Raw genomic sequence first — 25305 nt, 5'->3', positions numbered from 1 at the left:
AACAGTTGTGGTTGCTAGGGCACCCGTCCGGTGAAGGGGATCCCTATCTAATACAGATTGGTTGCTACTTGTTGCGGGAGCCCTTTTCGCCAGTGATCATGTCAAAATTTATGCGAGAAGTATCGACGCGTTACTTTTTCCGGGATCAAAAACACGGGAAGAATTGCACCAGTAACGTAATAATTAACGTTGAGCAATTGACATAATGAGGGAGAATCGTGGTATACTTTACTGGCGTGGCTAACCGCCGCTCACTGAAGTCCCTGTAAGCCGTCCTCGGTGACTTTGTGACGTCTCGTTTGAAAGAATGTCTGGTTCCAATGGCCCCCCATGGTCCCAACAGACCTGGTTGTCTGTTTCTGCAAAATTCCTCGCAGTACAACCGCCCTCCGCGGCCTCTGGACTTGGAAGAGCATCTTCGGGTGGAAGCCGCCCCTGGTCAGCCCAGCGGAAGGAGCCGGGGCCGCCTGCTACAGGCCCGCGTGGCTGCCGTAGTGCCCGCGGCGCGAATGCCCGAGCAACTGGAGGACTGGGCCGAGCGCCTGCACTGCAAGACGGTCGCGTGCATCTGCGTCCCGCTGCTCGCCATTGCAGCTGTGGTGGCGACAGCTGTGACGATCGCACTCTCCGCAGAAGTCGAGGAATCGCCCTGCGACGACGACTGCATGAAATATTCCAAGGTACGTTGTTGGAAACGCATACCGCTTAAGTGGCCGACAAATTACAAGCTTGGTTAACTGAAACGAGCACTTTGTCCATTTACCATATGCGCCAACTTTGGCATATACTTCAAGAAAGTAGTGTCGATATCAGGGAAAACGAATAAAGCTGTGCCGACTCACCTCACACTTATTATTGAGGTTGTTGTGACGTCATAGCGTCTTGTAGTAACGTTACAAAAGCTAAGCTACTTCTCCCCTACCGAGAGCTTGTCCAACCTGTGAAACCGTAAACCAATCTCTTGTGGAATCCCTGTCAAACCAAGCGCCCAGCCCCTCCTTTTCGAACCCCTTCAGTGTTCCGCAGTTGTCCTTTTGCTTTACTTTCGAATTATCGGAACTCAGAATTACCTAGCAGAGAACGCTCACGTCCACGGGTTAGCTTCCGTTCTCGTCTTTCCAGGGTTGCCCACACTTCGGCTGAGCGGACCACGCGCGGCCTGCCAACGGCGCAGGAGGCACTGAATTGGCAAGAAAGGGCGCGCGGAGCCAGCTAACCTCCCTTTCTCCTCTCCGGAGGAAGGGAGCGCCAGTGATTGGATATGAGTATGACGCGATCCGACGCGGAACTTCTGCGAGCGGGGGATTTGGCGGCCGCCAGCTGTCGGCTAGGGGGAAGTGGGTAAGGATGCGGGTTCGATTCCCGGCCGCGGCGGGATTTTTTTCCGATGGAGGTGAAAAGGGAAACATGGGGATTTTGGCGTACGTAAACGTTGCCAGGTGGTGGAAACTGATGCGCAGCCCACCTGTAACGTCGTCGTGCCAAGCCACAAATTCGGATGTTCAGTCCAGCCCCACCAATTCCAGATATGATTGAAAGGGTGGCGGTTGAAGTGCTTAACGAAAAGGGATTTTAGACTTATACTCCACCCGCACACTTGCGCTGCAGAAGTGTTGCTGGATTAAAGCGCTAATCCGAGCATTGCTCCCTGATGGCTGACCCTATCCTACACGCGTCTCCGCCTCGCAGTGGTTCACGGAAACGATAAGCTGGTCGCACGATGCGTGTGATGATTTCTACGAGTTCGTGTGTGGCAAGTACCCACACAACCAAACAACGGTGCGGAATTTGCTCAACCATGAAGTCGTGAAGAAGATTCTCCACGCCGCCAGGTAAACGAGCTAGGACGCGTTCATTTAGCGGTGGCCACCAAGACTGCGCTTTGAAACAACTTACGACTAAGCGTATGCTTTCGGTCCAGGAGTACCCACTCTTTCATTCCATCCCCTTGATTTGAATGCCACTCTACCGCCTCTATCGGGACTGCCCTTTTGCAGGAGCCATCATTTTTACAACAGGGAATATCTGCGCGATGTCGGCCACACCTACAAGACACCGCGCTTGCAAAGAAATCTAGAGTTCTACTTTTCTCTTTTCAAAAACCTCAGAGGTACTAACCCTTGCCAACTGCCCCGTTTAGTTTCGGATAATTTTTGATGGCGGGCGCTACTGCTACTTTAGTCGTTCTGAACGCTGCTTCTGAGTGCGGGCCACACATTTTTGTCGTATAAGGTTGTAACGTGTCTTTACACTGATTGTTGTCTTGGTAAAGCGGACGTATTTGGCGGTGTGTATCAGCGGTAGCTGAGCTGAGGCCCTCCGTGCAAGTGTGACGCTTATTGGGTGCGTGAATATTTGCTTAGAGCGCACGCAACGGCTCGGGAAGCAGTCTGTTTAGTCGTGTAAACGTGTCGGAAAAGACCCAGGACCTCAATGGCCATCTACTCCAACACCTAAGTCGGGAATAAATTGTCACCCCTTCCCCCAAAAGAGAAGTTTTCCCCCTGGTGAACCGAGCCACCGCTGTCGCCGCCAGGCTCATGCCAGCGGCCACCCCGCCCTCTTAACTGCCTTATATAATAAAGTTTTTCTCTCTCTCTCTCTCTCTCTCCAAAAGACAAATACATCCACGTGCAACTGCTGAACGAGTCAAACAAGTGAGCCTGTCGCATGGTTTTGTTCGTTGTAGAGAACATTTAGGAAAAATTTATTATACCGAGCAGAAGCAGTAAGGTGGCGTGTTCAAATAAGCGGTGTGGCCTGCATTAAACACTATTGGAGGTGCAAGCTGTCGACATCACTGTCTCGGTGGAAAGTACAACAAAGTTTATTGCTGCTCTCGCTAGCGTTGCCGGCTAAGGTGCCTTGTGCTGGCTACTGCGCATCATAGGAAAAACAGGAATCGGTAAAACACGGAAGTGAAATCTGTAGCTGAGCATGATTTGCGGGGCGGCGGCTGTCTTGTGGGTGGGCTAGGAGAGCGACGTTGCAGGTAACTTCGCCAAAGGTGTACCGGCGTCATTTACGTGATGAATCTGACGTCAGTGAAATCTTGGTGTATCCTGTAATAAAACACTTTCGTGTTAATATAGACCACGCAACGGAAAGGGAAAGAAAGTGTGCAAGAGTACAACAAAGGCGCTACTTCCCCCCTTCCTTCGTCTACCGCGGCTTACTGCGCCCTGAAATAACAAAAAGCTCAAACGTCTCGTACACGGGGTTGTTTTTATCGGAAGGCTGAAACATTGCGGGTGTACTCACACAGCAAAAATAAAAACAGTGCATTTTTCCTTGTGAAGAAGGAAAAGCAGTGCCTTGCGCACTTCCAAGCGGGATGCAGCCCCTGGAGCGCAGGACGCAAATCACGTATTTTTTTAATTGGTGATATCAGGCAGCAGAAGAGCATTACAGGGGGCACAAAGAAGAAACACAACAAAAACTTATTTCATACGATAACAATGATACACATTTTATTGCAAATTTTAAGGAAGTCGGGATAAAATGCACTTACGATTACTGAACGCCTCGAGCGTTGCATGTAGGGGCGCCACTGAGATCCCCCTCGCGGCCGGTTTGAAAAGCAGCCGCGGGACGCTCCGGCCCGCTCCACCCTGTCGCCGCTGCTCTTGGAGCGCGTTCACAACTGACATTAACCTTTTCCATGCTCAATACATAATAATGTGGAGCATGTACTCTGTTCGCCAGAATATAGTACTTGTCAAATTCATTTGTTTGGGCACACAGGAACTCCACTCGAAGAAGTCCCCGTATATTGTCTTCACCAAAGCGCTCCGGATTGACCTATTAAAGTGTTCGAATGTGCAAATTCGGCGCATGACGGAGCCGACCATAATATTTAACTAAAAAATGTGGTTGATTCCTGCTTCATAAAAAGCTGTTATTTTAGGGCGCAGCCCTTTGGCGGCCGTTTCTGGGCTCAGCAGCGTCACCTTCCTAACTGAGTGAATGATGACAAGACGACGGGTGGAAGAAATGCTGTGCCCGAGGACGCGGGTTCGATTCCCGCCAGCGGTAGCCGTTTTCTTGATTGAAGAAACATCCCCCTCGCGAGGGGCACGATCAAATGCAGAGCATTTCCGGGGGCGCACGACGTTAGGTAGTTTGCGTTACGTTAATGTTGTTGCACTTGTGGCAACTGCTGACGAGAGTGCGCTGCGATGAGTGCGTTCCAGCCTCGCCGACAGCCGCCTTTATCACGCCACGATCGCGCTACGCGCGCGCGGTGCTGACGTCACGATCACGCCACTGATGTTGATCCCGCGACGCGCGCGCCCCCACCTGTTGGGCGCGAACCGACCGCGGACAGAGCGCGCGATGCGAGCGGAGAGTAGGCGAGGAGGAGCGGGGCTGATGAGATAGCGCGGCGTTGAGCGCGTTCCAGCCTCGCCGACAACCGCCTTTATCACGCCACGATCGCGCCGACAGGGCGCACCTGCGAGCGATGGGGACAACTACGGACGCCAAGAACGGGTGGCATCGTGAGTTAAAGAAATGCTCTGCATTTAAAATTGGTAAAACACGGAAGTGAAATGTACAGCGAAATCTGCAGCTGAGCATGATTTGCTCATCGGCGGCTTTCTTGTGGGTGTGCTTGGCGAGCGACGTCCTGCTGGCCGGTCACATCGCAAAGGTGTACTCGCGTCATTTCCGTGACGGATATGACGTCAGTGAAATATTGGTGTATCCCGGCATAAAACACTTTCGTGTGAAAACATAAAACCCGAAAACGAACAACCCAAAGTATAATGAACTTGTTCGTTCTAAAAATTGCTTTCCCGCAACAAGACACTGTGTGCAGGGGTGTACCCTTTACAGTCCACTTGCTTCGTTGTACTTGCGTCATTTCCGTGACGGATTAAGGTCACTCAAATGTTTGTGTATCCCGGAATAAAGCACTTTCGTGTTACAAAACTGCATGTGCGCGGGGACAACAGGCAAGGCATGCATGGCGTTTTGCATTGAGCAATGTACCTTTTCTAAACCTTTTTTTATTGAGATTGAATGCTCGACCTCATCGCTCAAAGAATTGGCAGGCTAGAGCACTTAGATTGGGCCGTCTAGAGCTCTGTGGTAACAAGTCCTTCGGGGACTGTGTAGAGTGTACACACTAAGAAGTCGAGGAGTGCTGGGCACTCTCTCTAGGAGTAAAAACTTTTGTCCCTCATTTCACTCCCTTTAAAAGCATTGCACTACTCCTCCGAGCAGTAGCGCGTGGAGGTCAAAACGACAGGCGAAATACTCCTCGTTGGAGTTAATTTCTGCTTCCGAGGCGGAGTACTTGAACCCTGCATGGGAACTGCAGTGCCATCTCCAAGGCAGCGTTCCGTCACTTCGTTTAGCCGTGAATGAGTGCTGTTGGCTGCGGCCTTCCCGGACACTGCAGAAGGGTACTACTACTATCTCTTGGAAGGCTTCCCGTTACGCCAAAAGAGCGTTCTGCAATTTCCTACGAGGCAGCGTGTTTTCGCTCCGCCTGCTACTAGCCCCCGCCCCCCCCCCCCCCCCCCAGTAACAAGCAAACAGAACAGGACAAGCTATTTTGAAACAAGGAAAAAAGGAAAAACGAGCTCAGACTTTATTTTCCAAGAAAATACCACAACAATCGGTTCATTCTGCAATTTCACACAAAAAAGCAATTTATTTGGAAATAGAATATCACAGCATAAAAAGTGGTTGCTACTCCAAATGCACACAGAAGGAGAACTAGCGCCTATTTAAGATACATGCAAGAAAAATTCACAAATAAAAAATGCAGCAAAGCAACTTAAAACACTGAAACACAAACATTAAGACAATCAAAATGGCAATAACACCCACAAATAAAAAGGTACTGGCATTACCACGAAAAGCATCAGTAGAAATACAGCAGTGGGAGAATAGTTAGCAGTATTAAAATAAAACAAAATGGCATTAGTATATCAGTGAGTGCTTAACATGGACTGGAAAGCCAGCTCTATTTAGTACACATTAAAAACAGTCTCAAAGAAATTTCGCGAAACAAAAATCTGGGACTAAAACAATTCAGCGTGGATTACTATTAATGCATTACAAGGTGCCATCAACACAAAAACACAAAGCGATTCACACAGGAACTTTGCAACAGATATATGTTGGTGGGACAATAGGAAACCGCAGAAAACATTGCCACTGGTTTTTTTTTTATTCGGGATGGTTCTCAAATGAGGATGCGCTAGTAAGATTTCAAAAAAGGCATAACTGGGAATTAAAAACAAACACGTTCGAGCTGACTGCTTCATAATGTTGGAGGCGGCCTTCAGAAGAGCACTGACCAGGGCACCAGGCTTGAGCAGAACGTCTCCAGAAGCAAGAAGGTGGGCTTCGCCTTTGAAGCGTATTACACATGGAACAGCCAAAACACAGAGAGCAGCAATGGGAACCCATCCACGATGTACAAGGCTGTGAGGAAACGTGTCTTGAAGGCGACGGCCACTCCTGCTGACGCCTCGGGAATCTCTCTCTCTCTCTCTAAAAAAAAAGAAAATCTTCGGGCAAGTAGCGTCTTCCCCTGGTTCTTTCATCGGAAGAAAGAGGGGGACTGCAAAGACAAGTTCTACAGTGAAAAAAAAATTGACGATGTTGAACAACGTTAAATGAAGTTTATTGGACGATAGCTTAGTTTTTGCGCCGAGAGCACGCACTGAACCGTATTGGAATGCAATACTGCTTGGCGAAGTGACCAGTCTAGATGCGTATGTGCGGTGACCTTGGATGCAGCCACGCTCCTTATGCCATTGGCGTGCTTACCCCAGGCAGCGCAGGACTGTTCGGCCTGAAACAGGCCGGTGTACTTTGGCCGGTGATTTTCTGTCCGGCCGTTTCCCGGCAGCCATGTTCGGCCCATGTCCAAATGTGGGCCTTTTGGCCGTATACGGCCGTACTCCCATGGCTGTCCAACGGCGAGTGTCCGTCGGCCAGTCGACCGGCTTACGGTCATACGGCCAGATTCCAGCCGTAGGGCTCCCGCCATTCTAAAGCCACCCCTGTACGGCGGAAGTACGACCGCCGGAGGACAGCCGGAATGCGGTAGTCGGACTCCAGCTGGACTAAAGCTACCGGAAATACGGCCGTGCTACGGGCATTGGAGTTCAGCCACAGTACGTTAAGTTTACTGAGGCCGGTCACTGCATGTCGCGCAAGCAGATGACTCATTCTTGCAGTGCAGAAGCAGCACAAACCCAGCATTTTGGGTCCAATGCAGCCACATCAAAGTGAGCTCGCGCGCAACCACCAGCCATCAAGCTTTCAGCGCAGCCTTGCTTAATTACCAGCCTCAGTTGACAGCAAAATTCATTTATTAAACAGTGCACACAAATTGTTGTTCCTCTAATTGCTGTGCCTCTTTTACTGCCGAACACAGAAAATATTCAGTTCTTTGTAGAGCTTGAATGTATTGTCCAGGTCCTGATATCCTCTGTGGGGCGGCCTCTGTGGGGCGGCTTACCTGTAATAAACAGGGAAAGAGAAGGGGGGGAGGGGCGAGGCGGAGGGCGCATACTTTAGTGGGTTGAATTTCAGAGAGATAAATTGCGCCCCTTTTAGCCAATTTCTTTTAGGGCAATATTCCGGAACACTTTCATGTTATGACTACATAAACTATTTTTATAACAGTTGCTTGACCAATTTTGATGTATATAAAACCGGCGTGAATGCCTTTACGAAGCGTTTTGGTTCTCAACAAAACACTCAGGAGCATTTACTATAACTCCTTCACAAAAAAGTATGTCCAGTTTTTGTTCATTTTTCTTGCAAAGACATTTTCTACTCGATCAACTTTTCTGATGATCTTGCGCAGGGCTGATCCTAAGAAGGAGCGAACAGGTACTTTCATTTTCAATCTATTTTAATATTGTTTTAGTGAGTATACGTCCACACCACTTAATTTTACGTCCACAAGAACTTAATTTTCTTCTAATGTCATACTACGTTCAAAAAATTCTAGACGCGTTTCGAATGACGCCCTGCTTCAGGTGGCTGCAGTTGTATTCCTCTGTGTTCACGCAAGGAAAGGAGTAAAATTAGTTACATAATTTGTTTTAAACCAATAACATAGCAATGGTAGCATGCATACAGGAAACCTTGCATACTGCAACGAATAGGGCAATAAATATTTTATTGGTCAAGGTTGAATTCGTAGGGCTCTCAACCCGTCGGAGGCAAACTTGCGCCTCTGGAAGTTTTATTTATTTATTTATTAATTTATTTTTATTAATTTTTTTATTCATTGTTTTATTTATTTATTTGATGCCTGCTTGCCGTTGCATGCATTACAGAAGGGAGATACATAACACTAAGCATTAAATATGAGACAAAATAACAAAATAATTCTACAAAGCGCGCTGAAAGTCGTCAATATAAACAGTTAATGCAATCATACATGGAAGGTAGTTACACTGCAGTATTGATGTAAAATAAAATGAATCGCGCAAGGCGTTACCTTTAAAGGAAAGTTAATAATTTGCTTTAAGCTAGCGGTCCCATTTTGCGATATGTAGAATGGCGCTTGGACATACTTTTCCCTTTCTACTCCAGTTTTCGAATGATAGATATGAAAAAAGTTCAACCTGTGGTTTCGTCTGTGGTCTTTCACGTCCTGCCATTTCAGTTTACTTTTACTTTCTCTCATGCTAAGTTGAGCGTGCCAATTACCTAATACGAATCGGACTGACATATTCTGTATGTTTTCGAGCGTATCAACCAGCTCTTTGTTGTAGGGATCCACGAAAACACATGCGTACTCCAAGATTGAGCGCACATGAGTAAAATACGGTTGTCCTTTTCAGTTAGATGGAGGTTCACTGAAATTTCGTCTCAGAAAGCCAAAAACATATGCAGCCGTAACTTTTATGGTGTGAACCTGCCTATTTAACCTCTAACCACTCCCTAAATAAACTCCTAGGTATTTATATTTCTCGGGCGTTGTCACAGCAGCATAATTCACGGTATACGTATTCAATTGGAATGAAGGTAATCTTGTAAAGGTGCCGTTAACACACTGTTTAACATCCAAAAACTTTTCTGAATCAGCACACCAGGATGTTATTAAATTCGAATAAAGCTGCAGGTATACGGGATCACGTTCATTCGCTATAGTCTGGTAAACTACACAGTACTTTTCAACAAAGCTACAGGGCCAATATCAATAACAATGCGAAAACAGATTCATTCAGTTCATAGGATGAAATGTACTATGCAGAAGGTGATATGGAACACCATCATTTGCTTTTTTGCAGTCCAAGAATATACAGAACGTGCTTTTGGGCGATTTGGTACATACTTAATTGGAAGGTTTAGCGCAAAAAAGACGAGGACGGTGGCAAACGGCACAGTCCTCGTCTTTTTGGTTCGGCTAGGATACCAAGACTTCACGAATCAAAAGCATTGAAATGGTGCAATAATCGATGCTATTTGCACACGGGTACAACAGCCGCCCTTCAAATCTAAGCAACGGTCAAAATGAATCACGAAAACGTTAGGGCTAACCGCTACCGCGCACCAGAGAGCAACTCTGCTTCGTTAAATACACAAGACAAGAATACGAGGTTAACTAATAGCTTACCTCTACTTCCCGCCAGCGTTTCTTCGTCCGGTAGATAAATCGTCATAGCAGCGAAGGCGCGAAGCATGCGACGGCCGCGAATATAGTCCACCCAACAGTGCGCGCATCGCCACACAGTGCACATAGTTCCGAAATCGGCCTCCGCGCTGCCGCCGCTCTGATGTTCGTCCGAAAGAAAAACTAGTTCCACGCACGCACGCACGCACGAACGAACGAATATACGGCTTGCTTGCGTGATCATGATGTAGCGCTGACGCACAGGCATGCAAGCAGTTGGCGAACACGCGTCGTACTGAGTCGAAGCAAGTAAGACGATGAGGGAAGGTCCACCTTCCAACGTTGCACAAAGCGCCTGTTTGAAAGCCAACTTCGTGCGTAGCACATTGTTCACAAAGTGCAGCCCTGAACTCCGCGCTAGAATTCCGCGATCACTCAGTCGCCCACCCGTCTTGGCGGTGTTGCGACCCAGTGGGGGCACCCGATCCGAGCTCCGTGGCCTCCGACATACGAGTGGTAGCGTGTATGATGCTAGCTGCCAGCCGCTGGTGCAGCCGTGAAGAAGTCCAGAAGCCGTAGGCTGACGTAACTGTTTACTTCATAGCGAGAGGTGAGCCGAAGCCAAAGAACAATGCCCCGACGGGCGACGTTACAATACAGGACTCGAGCAGAGTGACAGCATGGATTCGCAGCTCTAACAGGAATGAATTAAAGCACTCGGGCAGCTCTATTTATACCCAAAAGAGATAACGGTCAGAACGCCAACAAGCGGCAACACGTCACGAACGTCACAGACACACGCAACGCGCACGTTGAGTCCGAGAGAGGGGAGAGAAGAGGACTTCGCTGAGATCGCGGGGCCTCTGTGTCCTTGAACGGGTTGCGACACGCCTCGCCGGGATGACAACCGTTGAAGTTTCAAATGCTTCGATTGAGAAGCGTCTGAGCCGGCTTGTTGAAACGTGATAGTATGATTCACCGACATGGTTGCGCCTGACGGCTGAAAGGCGCACGCAGTGGCTTCACTGCACAGCCGAGGAGCGATGCGGGAACGTACGGCGGCGCTGGCCGATTCGTAACAGCGGGTACACCGCCTGTGTCGGTTATCACCGTTCACGAGAGATCTCCGCGATCGCCGCCGACGTCTTAAGGCCAAATACATGGAGCGAACTTCCACGACGGAGTTCGCGTGGCGGAACATCCGCCGTGGCAGGACGCCGTAGCTTCGTCGGTCTCAGCTTTTCTTTCCTCCATGGTCGGGCTGAACTACGAAGACGGCGTCCACCGCCGCGCCGCCTCTGGGATGCTTAGTGTGGCTCACTCCATGCCCATAATCAACGTCGGGTTTCAGTAAACAGACCCAGTCTAGGAGCTTTCCGCTTGGGTAGTACGTCGTTTGATGATTCTGCGTGACTCGGGGTTTTGAAGATTCTGCGTCACTCGGGGATATTTCTTCTTCTTAAATATGCGTTTTAAGTTCTGAAAAGCGCTGACAGTAATTTAAAAAAGCAGAAAAACGAGCGGCCCCGAGGAGATAAAGATAGAGTTTGCAAGATAAAGTTTGAGGAGCGACTTCGTGACATGGAGGACGAAAAATGGGCCGCGAGGGTGTTTAAGTACCTGTATATGAGGAGCGTGGACACGCGGTTGTTATGATCGTCTCAGGGGAAACCCCAGAAGTAAGGACGTTACGAAGGCGCCCAGACAGGGCGGCAGCGCTGAGCGCTGCGAAGAAGGAGCAGACGCACTGCTGGTGTAGAGACGACTGGCTTCCCACGCTATAAATCGGGGGAGCGTTTATTGTTTACAAGAGCCCTCTCCCTCGTTTGCCCCGCGCCCGAGAAGCGGAGCGGTGGCGGGCACAGGCGCCCCCTCACTTGCAGCGTCTCGCTTCGTAGTACAGTGGAATACACGAATATAACACTCCTCCCCCATTTGGCGAGTTCACCACTTGGGGAGCCCGCCTTCACTGTGCGTAATAGCTGGCGGCTTTCCGTCGTCGGCGCGAGCGCCGAAGATGGCGTTCCCACCCCTCTTGCGGTTCAAGTTTCGTGTCTGGCCCCGTTGCTTGTGAAGCGGGGCTCGGCTGGCGAACGATGCTCGGCGGCTGAGGCGTCGGCATAAACAGTAGATGCGGTGTTGTGTTGCCTCCGGCGTCGGTCTGGCCGCTTTCGGCAGCGCAAGTGTGGTTTGCGGCGGCTCTTCGTCGTGCGAGATAATGCAGGGAGCAATCCCCGGTCGAACGTGGTCTCCATGTCTGTTCCAGACTCTCCCGTCTTACAGCTCTATCTCAATTGAAGACGAGCTTGTGGAATTCCGGGCAATTCCGGGAATCCAAGCAGGGCCTGGGCGAAAGTTTCGTGCGAATACAGGCTCTTCTGGCGAAGGCATAGGTGCCCTGCGGGCATTCTCGTCGCAGCGAAGCTTCTGCTTGAATAATTTAAACTCCACGTCTGCTCGCAGGATCGGATGCAGCCGGTCGAGAGCTGTTTGAAGTTTTCGCCCCATGAGGAGCTCAGAGGGTGTCGACCCTGTCAACGAGTGCTTCGTAGTCCGGTAGGAGAGGAGGATGCGGTCGATGCTCGTCTGAAAATCCCCCGGCTGAGCTTTCTTGAGCTTCGACTTGATGGTTTGGACGACACGTTCGGCGGCACCATTCGAAGCAGGATGGTAGAGGGGAACGAGAATTCTGCGAATCCCGTTGCGAGCAAGGAAATCAGCGTACTTGTCGCTGATAAACGCAGTGCCGTCGTCCGATACAATTGTATCCGGCAATCCGTGCGTGTAGAAAATTTTCCGCAGGCACTTGATAGTACTCTCCGCAGATGGTGAAGTCACTGGGACCACTCGCACCCATTTTGAAAACGCGTCGACCAAAACAAAGAAGTAATGACCTTTGAATGACCCGCCGAAGTCCACATGTAGTCGCGACCACGGTTTTTTCGGGAACGGCCAGGGAGTCGATTGAACTCTCCTTCCCATGCGCTGGTTTTCTTGGCACTCCTGGGAGTGCTTCACTTTGTCGGTAATGTCGTGGTCAAGTCCGTTCCATCACACGTGGCTTCGCGCGACTGTTTTCATTTTCTCCACTCCAGGATGTGTTTCGTGGAGCAAGCTTAGAACGTCTGCCTGCAGGGACTCGTGAATAACAACACGGGCACCCCGAAAAACGCAGTTCTCGTGAACGCTGAACTCCGTCTGGCACTTTTGAAGCAGCGACCATTCTTTTCCTTGCGGAATCTCGTCACCTGACATTAACGCTCGAAGCAGACGAGACAGTACGGGGTCACGAAGGGTTGCCTTCGAAATAGTCGAAGGAGGCAGGAGTCGTGGATAGGATACTTCAAGCATGAAGATATCTGAGGGCTGAGGGACGTACGTATTTTGTGCAGGTAGCGGCAGCTGGATCAAGGCGTCGGCGTTGCTGATGCACGCTCCCAGTCGGTAGATGAGCTGGTATATGTACGCCGAAAGCGTAATTGCCCATCTAATCATTCGGGGCGATGACAGCTCTGGAATCGGTTTGTCCTGTCTCAGCAGTCCCAGCAAGGGTTTGTGATCCGTCACTACCTCGAAATCATGACCCCACAGGTATTGATGGAACGTGGTGATTCCAAATATTATGGCCCAGGCTTCTTTGTCAAGGTGGCTGTACTTCTGCTCTGCTGGCAGAAGGCTACGCGATGCAAAAGGCACTGGGTGCTCTCCAGTTTCGTCTCGCTGTGCGAGAACAGCTCCCACGCCATACGGGGAAGCATCGCAGCTCAGGACGATGGGCTTTGTCGGATCGAAGTGCTGTAGGACGGGTGCGAAAGTCAGCAGCTCCTTGCTTTTATTGAAAGCTTCTTCCTCTTTCGCCGTCCACTTCCATCGCGCGTCTTTCACGAGCAGCAAGTTCAACGGTCGGAGCACTGATGACAGGTCTGGTAGAAAACGCCTGTAAAAGTTGATGAGCCCCAGGTAGCTTTGCAGCTGTCGGACGTCCCCGGGACTTGGCGCCCTTCAAGACGGCCTCAACCTTCTTCGGTGTTGGGCGCAGGCCCTCTGCATCGATGACGTGTCCGAGGTACTCCACCTCGTTGGCGAGGAAAGTGCATTTTTCTAGCTTTAGCTTAAGCTTCAGGCCTGCATCTTCGAGGCGTTGCAGGACACGGTTCACATTGGGGAAGTGGTCGGCGTCGTTCTTTCCGGTCACAATGATGTCGTCGAAATACACGGCGACGTGAGGCAAGGCCTGAAGCAAGTTCTCCATTTCTCTCTGAAAATGGCTGGAGCTGAGGAAACGCCGAAGGGAAGCCTGGTGTATTTAAAAAGACCTTGCGGCGTGTTGATCGTGAAAAGCTTCTGCGATTCTTCGCCCAGCTCCACTTGTTGGTACGCATCCTTCAAATTAAGCCCAGTAAACTTCTGACCTCCGGAAAGCTTGGCCCACAGGTCCTCGACTCTCGGCACTGGGTACTTTTCTAGCACCGCGACAAGATTAATCGTCAGCTTGAAATCTCCGCACACGCCAATGCTGCCGTCTTCCTTCGCAACTGGAACGATCGGGGCTGCCCATTCAGACGTTCTGACAGGTACGAGTACTTCGCGTTGCATTTTTTCCAGCTTTTCTGCAACCCTGTCCTGAAGTGCGAACGGAATCGTGCGGGGCTTGAAAAACTTTGGAACTGCACGTTCCTTTACGAATAGCTTGGCTTTCACTCCCTTGAGGGTTCCAGGACCTTCGAAGAACACGCTCTTGTAGCGCGAAAGCAGCTCGTCCACGCTCGAAAGTGATTTGATGGACTGAACTTCGGTGAGGTCTAGATCGAGAGCACTAATCCAGTTGCTTCCTAGGAGTGTAGGGCACTGCTCTGGGGCGATAAACAGCGGCAAGGTCGCTTGCCGGTTGCTAAACTGTACCGGAACGGTAACTTTACCCTTGACAGGTGTTACTTTTCTGCAATAGCTTCTCAGAACGTCTGAAGGCTCTATTGTTAGCTCAGGAAAGCGACCATGAAACGCTTTCTCTCCCATGATGGAGACGCTGGCCCCCGTGTGGAGCTCCATTCGAAGCGATTTTCCGGCTACTTCAACAATTGCGAAAAATGGCGGAACGGTTCCCGAACTTTCAATTGACCATGTTTCGTATGTCGGGGTCCGACAAAGCGAAGGAATTTCCGCGCTCCCTACCGCATTCACTGGATGTCCTCTTTTCTTGAATCCTTTGTTCAATTGACTTTTGTTCTCAGCGTCAAACGCTTTCTTTGAACGGCATACTTTGGCTAGATGCCCCACCTTACCGCATGCGCCACATCGTGTTTTAGCATGCTTGCAAGCAGTTGCGCAGTGCGCATCTCCACAGCGGTAGCAAGTTATCTGCCGTTGCCCCGGCGCCCTCTTCACGACATGAATTTCTTGGGTCTCCTCCATGCTCGGTTTTCTCATCAACAAGCTTGAGTCATTCTTCGCGGTCTCCATTGTAACGAGGAGTTTCACCGCGGAGTCAAGCGTTAAATTTACTTCATCGAGCAGGCGGGGTTGCATTGTTGCGTCAGCTATTCCGCAAACCAGTCGGTCACGAAGCGTGTCCGGTAGAAAAGTGCCGTACTCACATTCTGAAGAAAGCTTTTTCAAGGCTGCGATGTAGTCGCTGACAGCTTCTCCGGGTTGGCGGGTGCGACTGTTGAATTTGAAGTGTGACACCACGACGGAGGGCCTGGGCACGTAGTGGCTCGACAACACGGTGAATATCTCGTCTATCGGCACTTCGTCGGGAGTCTTCGGAGTGAGCAGGCTTCGCAGCAGCGAGTAGGTTGCGGGTCCGCAGCAGGTCAGGAACATCGATCTTTTCTTCGCGTCCGGAGCGTTGTTGGCGTCGAAGAAAATTTTAGCGCACTCCAGGTACTCCGTCCACGCCGCTCCTTCCCCGTGAAAAGGTTCCAAGGCACCGTAGGTGGGCGCGGTTGAACACGAACAAACTATGTGCAATGACTTGCACGAAAACTGAATTTACCCTCGTCGCCAAAATTGTTATGATCGTCTCAGGGGAAACCCCAGAAGTAAGGACGTTACGAAGGCGCCCAGACAGGGCGGTATCGCTGAGCGCCGCGAAGAAGGAGCAGACGCACTGCTGGTGTAGAGACGACTGGCTTCCCACGCTAGAAATCGGGGGAGCGTTTATTGTTTACAAGAGCCCTCTCCCTCGTTTGCCCCGCGCCCGAGAAGCGGAGCAGTGGCGGGCACAGGCGGCCCCTCGCTTGCAGCCTCTCGCTTCGTAGCACAGTGGAATACAGGAATATAACACGGTGGAGACGGAGGACTAGACAGCTGACCAAACGGTACGGAAAGTCGGTAGGGGAAAGCGGGGTTTACACAACAGTTAAAAAGCAGGTAAAGGCAGCAGAGACGACGAAGTGGGCACAGAGAATGGAAGCGAAAAAAACCCTGGAGACTTGTAGGGCAGAGAAACGGGAAATTAAGAAGGAGGGATTCTGTGGCAATACGAGAGGCAGTGCGTTGCTCTTCGAGGCACGGGCAGGGTGCCTAAGAACCCGGGCATACACGGGTAGCTACAGGCAGCAGGATGAAACGTTTGCATGCTGCGGCAGTGATCGGGAAACTATGGACGATATTGTAAGGAGCTGCGCAGAGACACGGCCACCGCGGGGTGACGGGGAAACGACGCTGGCGAGGCTTTGGGATTTGGGGCGAGGGGGAACCTCAACTTCAAGGCCATAGAGGTGATGAAGAGGCGACTGGAGTGGTGGTGGAGGAAAAGTAGGGAAGGGATGGGTACGCAGGCGGAGTAATTATACGGATGAGAATTTTAGAACAGCGAGGGGAGAAAAAAGGGGGCTGGGGGCGATGAGTTTAAAACAGAAAAGAGGGAGAGATGGGAGGGAGGAAGCAAATCTATTGGTTAGCTGGGAGTAGGGCAAGTAAACGTAATAAAACAGGCAAGTCGGTTGCTGACAACCGACGCCCCGATTCAAAGGGAAAGCCACTAATCATCATCATCATCATTGCGACAGGTGTTTGTACAGTGGCGTTGCGACTAAGACCGCTGTGCAACGCCACCCCGTTTCAAAGCAGAAGACACTAAGCATCATCATCATCATCATCACCGTGACGATGTACAGATCGCGGTCTGCACGGTGCCAGAAGTTGAGGCCAGAGGAGGCCACGTAGCAAGGGCAGTGGTAGAAGCCAACAGGGTAATTTGGATGCTCGCTAAAGCAAGGAATGTTGAAGTGGTTGACCTAAACTGCGAAGTGCACCGTGCGGGCGTTTGTTAGAGACGGAGTACATTTCACTGAGGGCGTAGCGGAGCCGGCGGGGGGGCAACTAGCTGCGCGGGCGGTAGCTTTTTCAGGGGGGCGAAGAGCATCCCAGAAGCTGGACTAAATAACAGGCATAGTGAAAATGCGGCAGGCACAAGCGATTGCGATCGAAGTCGAATGCACAGCGCAAAGTAAAGTACCAAAGTTAGCACACAGGGCGCACAAAAGCTTAGAAAGGGCATGAGGTAGCAATGGCGAGCGAGGAGGCAAGCGACGCCCCCCCGGTGACCGACTCTTACCCCAAACATCGGAAAAGAATTAACCGAAAGAAAAAGCATGGGGTGACTAAGATTAACTGCATAAACATGCACGGTGGCACATCACGGGAAAAATGGTTAGGGGTTCGCGGTGAGCTAGAAAAAGAAAAAAAAAACTGAAATTTATGCTTTTACAGAAACTTTTCTTCGAGATTTAGAAGAGCCCCCAGCAATGCATGAATATATATGGCAAGGCTGTAACAGAACCGTAGGTACTAGAAAAGGCGGAGGGTTCGGCATGCTTATTCAACAGGGAGCCAATTGGCACAGAGTAAACGAAAACTGCGAAGAACATATGTGGGTTAAGGGCACGAGAGCGGGAAGAGAAACGCTGTTGGGAGTCGCCTATCTGTGGTCAGGTGATGACAGGGAGGTTAGAGAGAAAAGAATGAAAAACAGGTAGGCTGCATTAAGCGGGACCTCGATCAGTTAAGACAATCGGGAGAAGTGATTCTCGTGGGAGACATGAATGCCGACATTGAGGACCTGGACGGATACACAGACCGCAACGCCAAACTCGTACTAGATATGTGTGAAGAACATAATCGCATTGTAGTAAACAGAGAAAATAAATGTGAACCACAAATTACTTGGGAACGAGGGGGAAAGCAGTGCAGTATAAAGTACAGCCTCCTTTCAGAAAGAGTGTACGAAAGGTTGTCTCTAATGGAAATAGATGAAATAGGTGCCCACAGCTGAGGAAGTGACCATAAACGGATAACTTTGACTTTTGGAAAAATGGAAAGTCAAAACCAGAAAACGGTGGTACACGACTTCAAATTAAACGATCAGTAAATGGCTTATATTGCCAAAAGCCTGGAGACGGAAATCGAGAGACAACCTACGAAAGATTGGGAATACAGCGAACTGATTGGTTTCCTTCAAGGAAAGATAAATTACCCGAAAGATCGCAACTACAGGAAAGGAAAAAGAAACACTAGAAACTGGTGGAACAAGGAAATCAAGGAAGCTATAACATAAAGGCAGCAAGCATCGAGAGAGCACGGGGAGGCCGCGCGAGTGGGAAAGCAAACAAAGGAAATAACTTTGAAGTGGAACTGGTACCGCCTTAAGAAGCTGGAAGTACAAAAACTTGTGCAGCAATACCTTAAACGAGAAAGTGAGCGATGGGTCTCGAATGAACGGGCAAAGGATAAAGGCGCGCCAAGAAAGTTCTGGAATCATGTAAAGGAACTAAGGAAAAAGACAGAAGAGGTACAACGTCATGTAATAAACGCAGAAAGCCAGGTACTAAAAGGGGAAGAGACGGTATTTCACATACGCTCAATGATACAAGAGAAGTTCAGAAGAATGGAGAGAGGGCTACAGCATTTAGGGAGTGGGACAACTGAGGTGCGTACAGATAGAGAGATAAAGTTGGAAAATCTAAACTGGAAAAAAGCCGAAGAAAATGTTCCAGCTAATACGGCAACAGGGACGGATGAAATTCCTATACAGCTGGTCAACCTACTGCGTCCAAAAAGCAAGGCACAACTGATTCGACGAATCGAAAAAGTGACAAAAACTATGGAACTACCGGACAATTGGCGTAAGAGCCGGATGAAAATGATATAAAGGTAAAGGAGACAGGGCTGATGCCCATTCGTACAGGCCTATTACAGTTACCTCAGTTGCATACAGGCTGGCAGTGCAAGCCATAAAAGCGGAACTGCAGGCGTCAATAGAGGGGAACAGCATACTGGGAGAACTACAAAATGGTTTCAGACGAGACAGACGCTTAGAGGACAATTTATTTGTCCAAACCTAATACATAGAGGTGTCAATGGCTCAGGAGCGACCACTATGGATAGCATTTCTCGATATAAAAGGAGCCTACGACAACGTAGATGGGGAACTTCTATGGAGCATACTTGAGCGGGAGAATTAGGCCAGGACTTTATACAGCTGTTGCAGGGAATTTACAATGAGAGCGAGGGGCAAATTACCTGGGAGGATCAAAATGCACGGAACCGGTAGTCACAAATAGAGGTTTAAACAGGGTTGTCCTCTGTCGCCATTGCTGTTCATGCTGTACATGGCTAGACTAGAAAGAAAGCTTGAAGGCAGTAAAATAGGTTTCAATCTATGTTATAGCCGCAAAGTACAGTAAGTGGAACATATCCCGGGACTGATATATGCAGATGACATAGTCATGCAGCTGACATAGTCATGCAGGTGACTAGCAGATAGCAAACACGGTCTGCAACAGCTCACAGATATCTGCGAGGAAGAAGCCACTGAACTGGGGTTAGAGTTTAGCACAGCAAAGTCGGGAGTTCTAGTTTTTAATGACAACGCCGTAACTAAGTGATCCGACCCCGTTATTCATCAAACCTGCCTTCAGAGTCGCTAAAATTTCGTTTAACTAACGCTGCGCGCAAAAGACTCGTTAGAACTGTGTCATTTATATCTCTGCACTGGTTAAAATTCAATGTTGTCTTTCAAACTCACAAAAAATGTCGTAAGCTCTTAGAAAGAATTTCAGGGCAGTTAAAGGGTGTTACCATTTCAGGGCATCCCACAAATGCAAGAATGCGTCATGGTACCAGTGAAAGCGATTGAAATTGCTAATGAAAACTGAATTCCAAAGATCGAGGCTTCCAAATTGTTTCTATTTATGCTTTTATTGGGAATAAGCCATAATCTGGGAAGATCGAGCTTGCTACGAGTCACGGCGTAAAAGTTCATTGTTCATATTCATTGTTCAAAAGTTCATATTCCCGATGGGTCGCCGCCTTTCCGACGTAGTTGTTGTGGAAAACCAGGAGACAAAGGGCGGGGACGTGCAGAGGGAACCATGAATTCTATTTACATAATGATGATGATAATGGCAGCATGCGCGGGGATCGGAGAACATCTTCTTTCACAACATCCTCCCCGCCCCAACAGAGTGAATAAACTAGTTGTCCCGTCCCTGTAGTCCGTTTCACTGGCATGGTCACTTTCTGCGTTCGTCCAGTTCCATCAGGGCAGCTTGATCTTCCAGCGGTGTTTGTAGCGTCGATTGCGCTTCCGACAAACATACTTGTGTGCAGTTCCGGACTTGTCGACAACAATCACAGTTTGTTGGACGAAAGTAAGTTCCTCATGAGTTTCGCCGATTTTCTTTGGGATCAGAAGCCGTCGATGATGATACTTGTGTAGATCCCACGTGCTGGTTTCACTGTATTCTTCTGCTGTGGGGTCCTTGCTTAACAGAGGAGTTTTCTGTCGCATACGAGGGTTTGTCTGTTTGGTGCGCCTAATCAAGGACTTCGGTGGTCTCCTAAACTTTCCACGTTCGTACAGTGTCCAGTCATTGATGCGCTTCCTCAGTTGAACTGCCAAACTGGTCGAGCGCTTGGGAGAAGGTCTGATTGATGCGAATGACGTTTGGCAAGGAGAAAGGGCTCTGGCTCGGTTCTTCAGGCCTACCCTTGCTGCTGCCTTGCGTGCGCTATGTATCCGCTGAAGCATATCATAATCCGGGCCCCGTGAGAGTTGCTCCTGGCCGAGTACTGTTGAAGGTGGCTCACGCTGGCATTGGTCTCTGTCGTTAGGTGTTTTCTCTGAGTGCTTCGGACGAATAAATTCACGGTTTTTAGTTGGGAAATCTTCTGCTGAAGCTTCACCCGGAACGGCTTCATTAGCGGGGTACTCGATTGTAATAGGCGGTGTCGGAATTGAATTATGCGGAGCACGATTACCTGAAGACTTCTTTACGAGCGAAGAGTCGGAGATGCCGGATAACACATCAGCAGTACCCTGATATTCTGTTGTGATCCCGTCTTGTAAGGCGCACCGTAATCTTGTTCTCGTGTCGATGATAATCTCCTCATATTCAAAGCATGTGTTAAATTCCTCTTCGAGACATTCGGGGGCTGCGTGTGGCTCAAGCTCTTTGTCAAGCTGTTTCAGCTTGGCTTCGTGTTCTTGGAGGCGATAAAGAAGGCTTTTGAGCGCTAGGCCACTGGGCTGCGGGCAGGTCACTGCGGCAAGGGCTTCTGCTCGAATATTCTGTATTAGTGCACGAAGTGCCTGTCGTTTTATGGTAATGATTCTGACAGCAGGAAGCTTCAATAAACTGTCCTCTTTTCCCGCGTCCGCCATCATATTCTTCCACAGTGAAATGCGGCTCTCGATTGACTCACCCAAATTCCACAACACGCGATGAGATTCCGCTGTAGTAAACAGTTCTCATGGGCCCTTCGGTATGTAGGCACGTCCGTCGGCATCGGTGCGGTCTCTGGCTTCCATCGTTGTTGAACCCAAGGTCGGATACTTCCGAGTCGTCGAGGGGGTTTCGTTCCCGGGTTTCTTGCACCAATGTTGTGGAAAACCAGGAGACAAAGGGCGGGGACGTGCAGAGGGAACCATGAATTCTATTTACATAATGATGATGATAATGGCAGCATGCGCGGGGATCGGAGAACATCTTCTTTCACAACAGTAGTAATGAAAACTTATTGCCGCTTTCGTGCTATACATTGGACGTTGGGGAACCGAACTACAGCGTACCACTCTTGTTTGCACCTTACGTGCGCACATACAGCGCGAAAAAAGGCACAAAGCGCGCCCACAGCGTACCTGGACAATGACAAGCCAATGTCGAGCGGCCCTTTTCGGGCCGCTCAGCGGAGCATCCACACTAGCAGCGCGACGCTGTCGCCACCTACATGTCGATCTCGCGGCGAACTGGGGCTGCACTCTGCCCCACACGAGAAGAGTACGCGGTCAGTTTTGCTCTTCCTACTCACGGGGAGCGAACATTGCATTTAACTGCCCGCAGCTTTCGAGGGGCGTGCACCAAAGCTTACAAGAGTACAATGACTGTTGTTGGACTCTGCAAATACTCTCCCGATTTCTTAGAGTTTAGGCGTAATCGGAGGTGAACTCAAAGTAGTACCGTTAAACCTGGATATAACAAAGCTGACAAAAAATTCGCATTTTCTTTTTGTTACATGCACGTTTCCGTTACCTTCAGGTTTCGAGTTAAGGCTAGCGTGAATGAAGCAGACGCGAAATCAAAATGCTAGACTTCAGTGATGGTGAACTCACCCTTCAAGGATTCCCTTCAGAGTGAAAAACTACGTGCTTCTTTCCCACGAGCTTTGTCACTACACGGCATTAATTTATGGAATGACATGCCTCTTTCTGTTAAAACGATGCCTACATTGTCATCATTCAAAGAGTCATTTAAAAGTTTTCGGTTTGTACCGTCCAGTCCTCGTCCTGTGTTTTTATTTAGCGCTTGTTTTCCGTCTGACAAATTCTTAGCCGCCTGTTTATGGGCTTTTTGGAGGCATTGGGTTTTTGGTTATGCAATTTAGATAATTGTATTTTGATTGACAATGTCCGCCATTAAACTTGATGTAATTTTTTTCCGTTTTTCTTCTTCTTTTCTTCTTTCCTTATTTGCGTTGCTTTTCGTCTCCTGATGTGTCACTTAGCTTATAGTGATTACTCACCCCATTATATTGTATAATTGATTGCCATTCACTCGTTGCTTGTTTACTTTATCTAATTTGTTGATTGTTGTAATGCGTCGAGGGTCCCGTTACAGTTTTTAACTTTGGGACCCTCGTCTGTATAATAATATTACTGTACTACTTTTTTGGAATGAGGACGGCACCCCCTGAAACTGAAACTGAAAGTGAACTGAAACTGAAGCGGCAAGGCCACTTAGCCCCGCCCCCGTGTTCAGAAACGTAACTTAAGTATCTCTTTAGCCTTTTGACACTGCAGTGTGTTAACCCGTGTCGAGGGCCAAACGTATGCCGAAAGGGTGCCCTTTTTTCGAGCTTTGCAGCACTCACAATTGTCGATAGAGTGCTAGCTGGGACGCCGACGTTTTTCTTTGTCGCCGGCGCAGACGGCATATCAAATCACCAGCTTGCTTTGAAAAAAACGAAGGTTTTGGTTTCCCGGCAGCAGAACACATCGCCGACGAAGAGACACAACACATAGCAGTGGAGACTCGCGACTACACGCTGACAGGCAGGTCCAGCACCTAAACAACACCGCACTGACACTAGAAACGCTTGGGATATATAGTTTGCGGCGCCGGGCGAAGTTTGCTAGATTAGTGCATTTCTGCAGCCGATTTTTCAGAAAAAATGTAAAAACAAATGGATTATCAGCGTAGTGAATTGGTTACAGCAAGGTTAACTGTCGCAACGCCTTCGTTACATAGAGTTCGCTAACACATGGGTTTCAATGGGGCTGGCACTGGGGAAATGAAAAACTTTGCTAAATCCAGGAATTCGTTACAAAGATGTTCGCTACATCCAGGTTTAACCGTAACTCCTCCCGCGTCTGCCTTTCAGGACGGAGATCATTCCCGCCGAGAGGCAGACTGCCGTGCAGAAAGCCGCCCGGCTGTACAAGTCGTGCGAAGACATCGTGACGCAGGACACGGACTACACGCCGCGCATCCGGGGCTACATGCGGGACATGGAACTGCCGTGGCCACACCTATCCAGCAGTCAGTCTGAGATTGTGATCGGGGCCATAGTTCAGGCCAAGCTCTACTGGTCCTGGCCTTCCTTCGTCGAATTCGAATTCACGGAATTGGGAAACGGCGTCACGCAGGTTAGTCAGCGATCCCATAAATGTCGCCATAGTTGTATCAGCCTCTCACGTTCACTGCCGGACGCTGCGCAATGATGGTTCATTCTTCGCCCCTGTGGCCAAATTGAAATGCCGTCCCTCGATAAGTTCTCGGCTGCACGGGTGGTTTGCTTGATACAGGCTCTCCGTAATAATGAAAATTGCGTTCCAGCGCTACGGCTCGAATGAATGAGGCAAGCGCTGTAAGGAGTCTTACAGCTGAATTCGCTCGCTATTTCGTCAGAGTTGGCTGGTTCACTACGTAGAGACAGGGGCGTCTGGTCACGTGCGGACGAAAATGCTCGCGTTTAAACGGACCCTAAAGGCCGAATGAGATTTGTTTTAACTGAAAGATGATACGGCGTTATTTTCTGAGAAATCTGCAAAGAAAGCTGGCATTTCTCTCTCCCGCTTCTCTTCATTGTTTCGTGAGACAGAGGTAGAGAGAGAGAGATAAAACATTTATTATAATGTCCAGCAGTAGTGGGGTGGGGAAAGAAGGGATGGGGCGGCGAGGTGTGTGGTGGACCTCCCCGCTACGGCCGCCTACTCACTGCGCGTCTCAGTGGAGACGGCGTTTTCGGCCGTGGCCGCGCGAGGATGTCCATCACCTGCCGGACCGTGCCGCGTTGATGGCCGATGTCGTCGCTTCTTATGGCGAGTGCCATGCTTGATGGCATTGGGTCTTGGGTGTCTTCTGGGGGCCTGCAATCCCATAAAAGATGTGGTGTTGTAGCCCTGGCGGCGTTGCAGTGTTGACAGTGGTCGGTCGGGTAAACCGTGGGGCGGATGTGCTTGGCGAATACGGGGGTCCATATCGCTTCCGTTTGGAGTTGACGGAGTATCGTCGACTCCGCTCGTGGGAGGTCGGGGTGCGGCGGTGGGTACTTTCGTCTGCTGTCGCGGTACCAGGCTAGAATCTCACCGTATGTGAGGAGCGGCGTGGGTTTGGGGGGGAGCTGTTGGACGGAATGTGCGGGGTCGTGTACGGCTGCGCGACTGGTAAGCGCGCGTGCCGTAGCGTCCGCCTCCGCATTCCTGTTAACAGTTCCGCCGTTCGGTAGGTCGGTGTGGGCCGGGAACTATGTGAGTCGGGCGAGCTTTGCGGGTGCCCAGGAGGGGGTGCAGATCCGTAGGGTGGCGGGGGCTAACTGGTGGGTGGCGAAACGGAGGATCGCTAAGCGAGAGTCGCTGATGATCGTGGTGCACGGAAGTTGGGTGAGGGCCAGAGCGATAGCGAACTCCTCGGCCAGAGTCGTGTGTGTTGTACGTATGCTTGCGGCTGTCTTGAGGGCTCCCGTGGCAGCTGATACGACGGCGACCGCGTAAGCATCGGGTCTGCCGGGGTATGGTGCGGCGTCGACGTAGTAAGCGCTTGTGTCTTGTGCGTACATCTTGGTTAGGGCCTTCGCGCGGGCTAGGCGACGTTCGGGGTTGGCGTCGGGGTGCATGTGTTTGGGCAGCGGGGGGATCCTGAGCCGTCGGCTGAAGACTAGTGGCAGTGGGCCGGTGGGTGTAGGGCCGATGTGGCCGGGGGGTTGTA

General features: G+C 50.0%; 1 protein-coding gene across 1 annotated transcript in view; it reads left to right on the top strand.

The window, feature by feature from the left end:
* The first annotated feature begins 127 nt into the window (after positions 1 to 127).
* LOC144164840 (uncharacterized) overlaps positions 128 to 25305 on the top strand; it is a 76586-nt gene continuing 51408 nt past the window's right edge. The window contains exons 1-3 of the mRNA XM_077695096.1: positions 128 to 680; positions 1690 to 1832; positions 23480 to 23744. Of these exons, the coding sequence (XP_077551222.1) occupies positions 321 to 680; positions 1690 to 1832; positions 23480 to 23744 (768 nt within the window). The 5' untranslated portion in view covers positions 128 to 320. The remainder of the gene's footprint in view (positions 681 to 1689; positions 1833 to 23479; positions 23745 to 25305) is intronic.

Source organism: Haemaphysalis longicornis, unplaced genomic scaffold, assembly GCF_048455015.1.
Source record: "Haemaphysalis longicornis isolate Haplotype H1 unplaced genomic scaffold, Haemaphysalis longicornis Haplotype H1 scaffold_14, whole genome shotgun sequence".
Classification (NCBI taxonomy): Eukaryota; Metazoa; Arthropoda; class Arachnida; order Ixodida; family Ixodidae; genus Haemaphysalis; species Haemaphysalis longicornis.
Note: the sequence above shows the minus strand (reverse complement) of the source record. Positions and strands in the feature narration are given on the sequence as shown.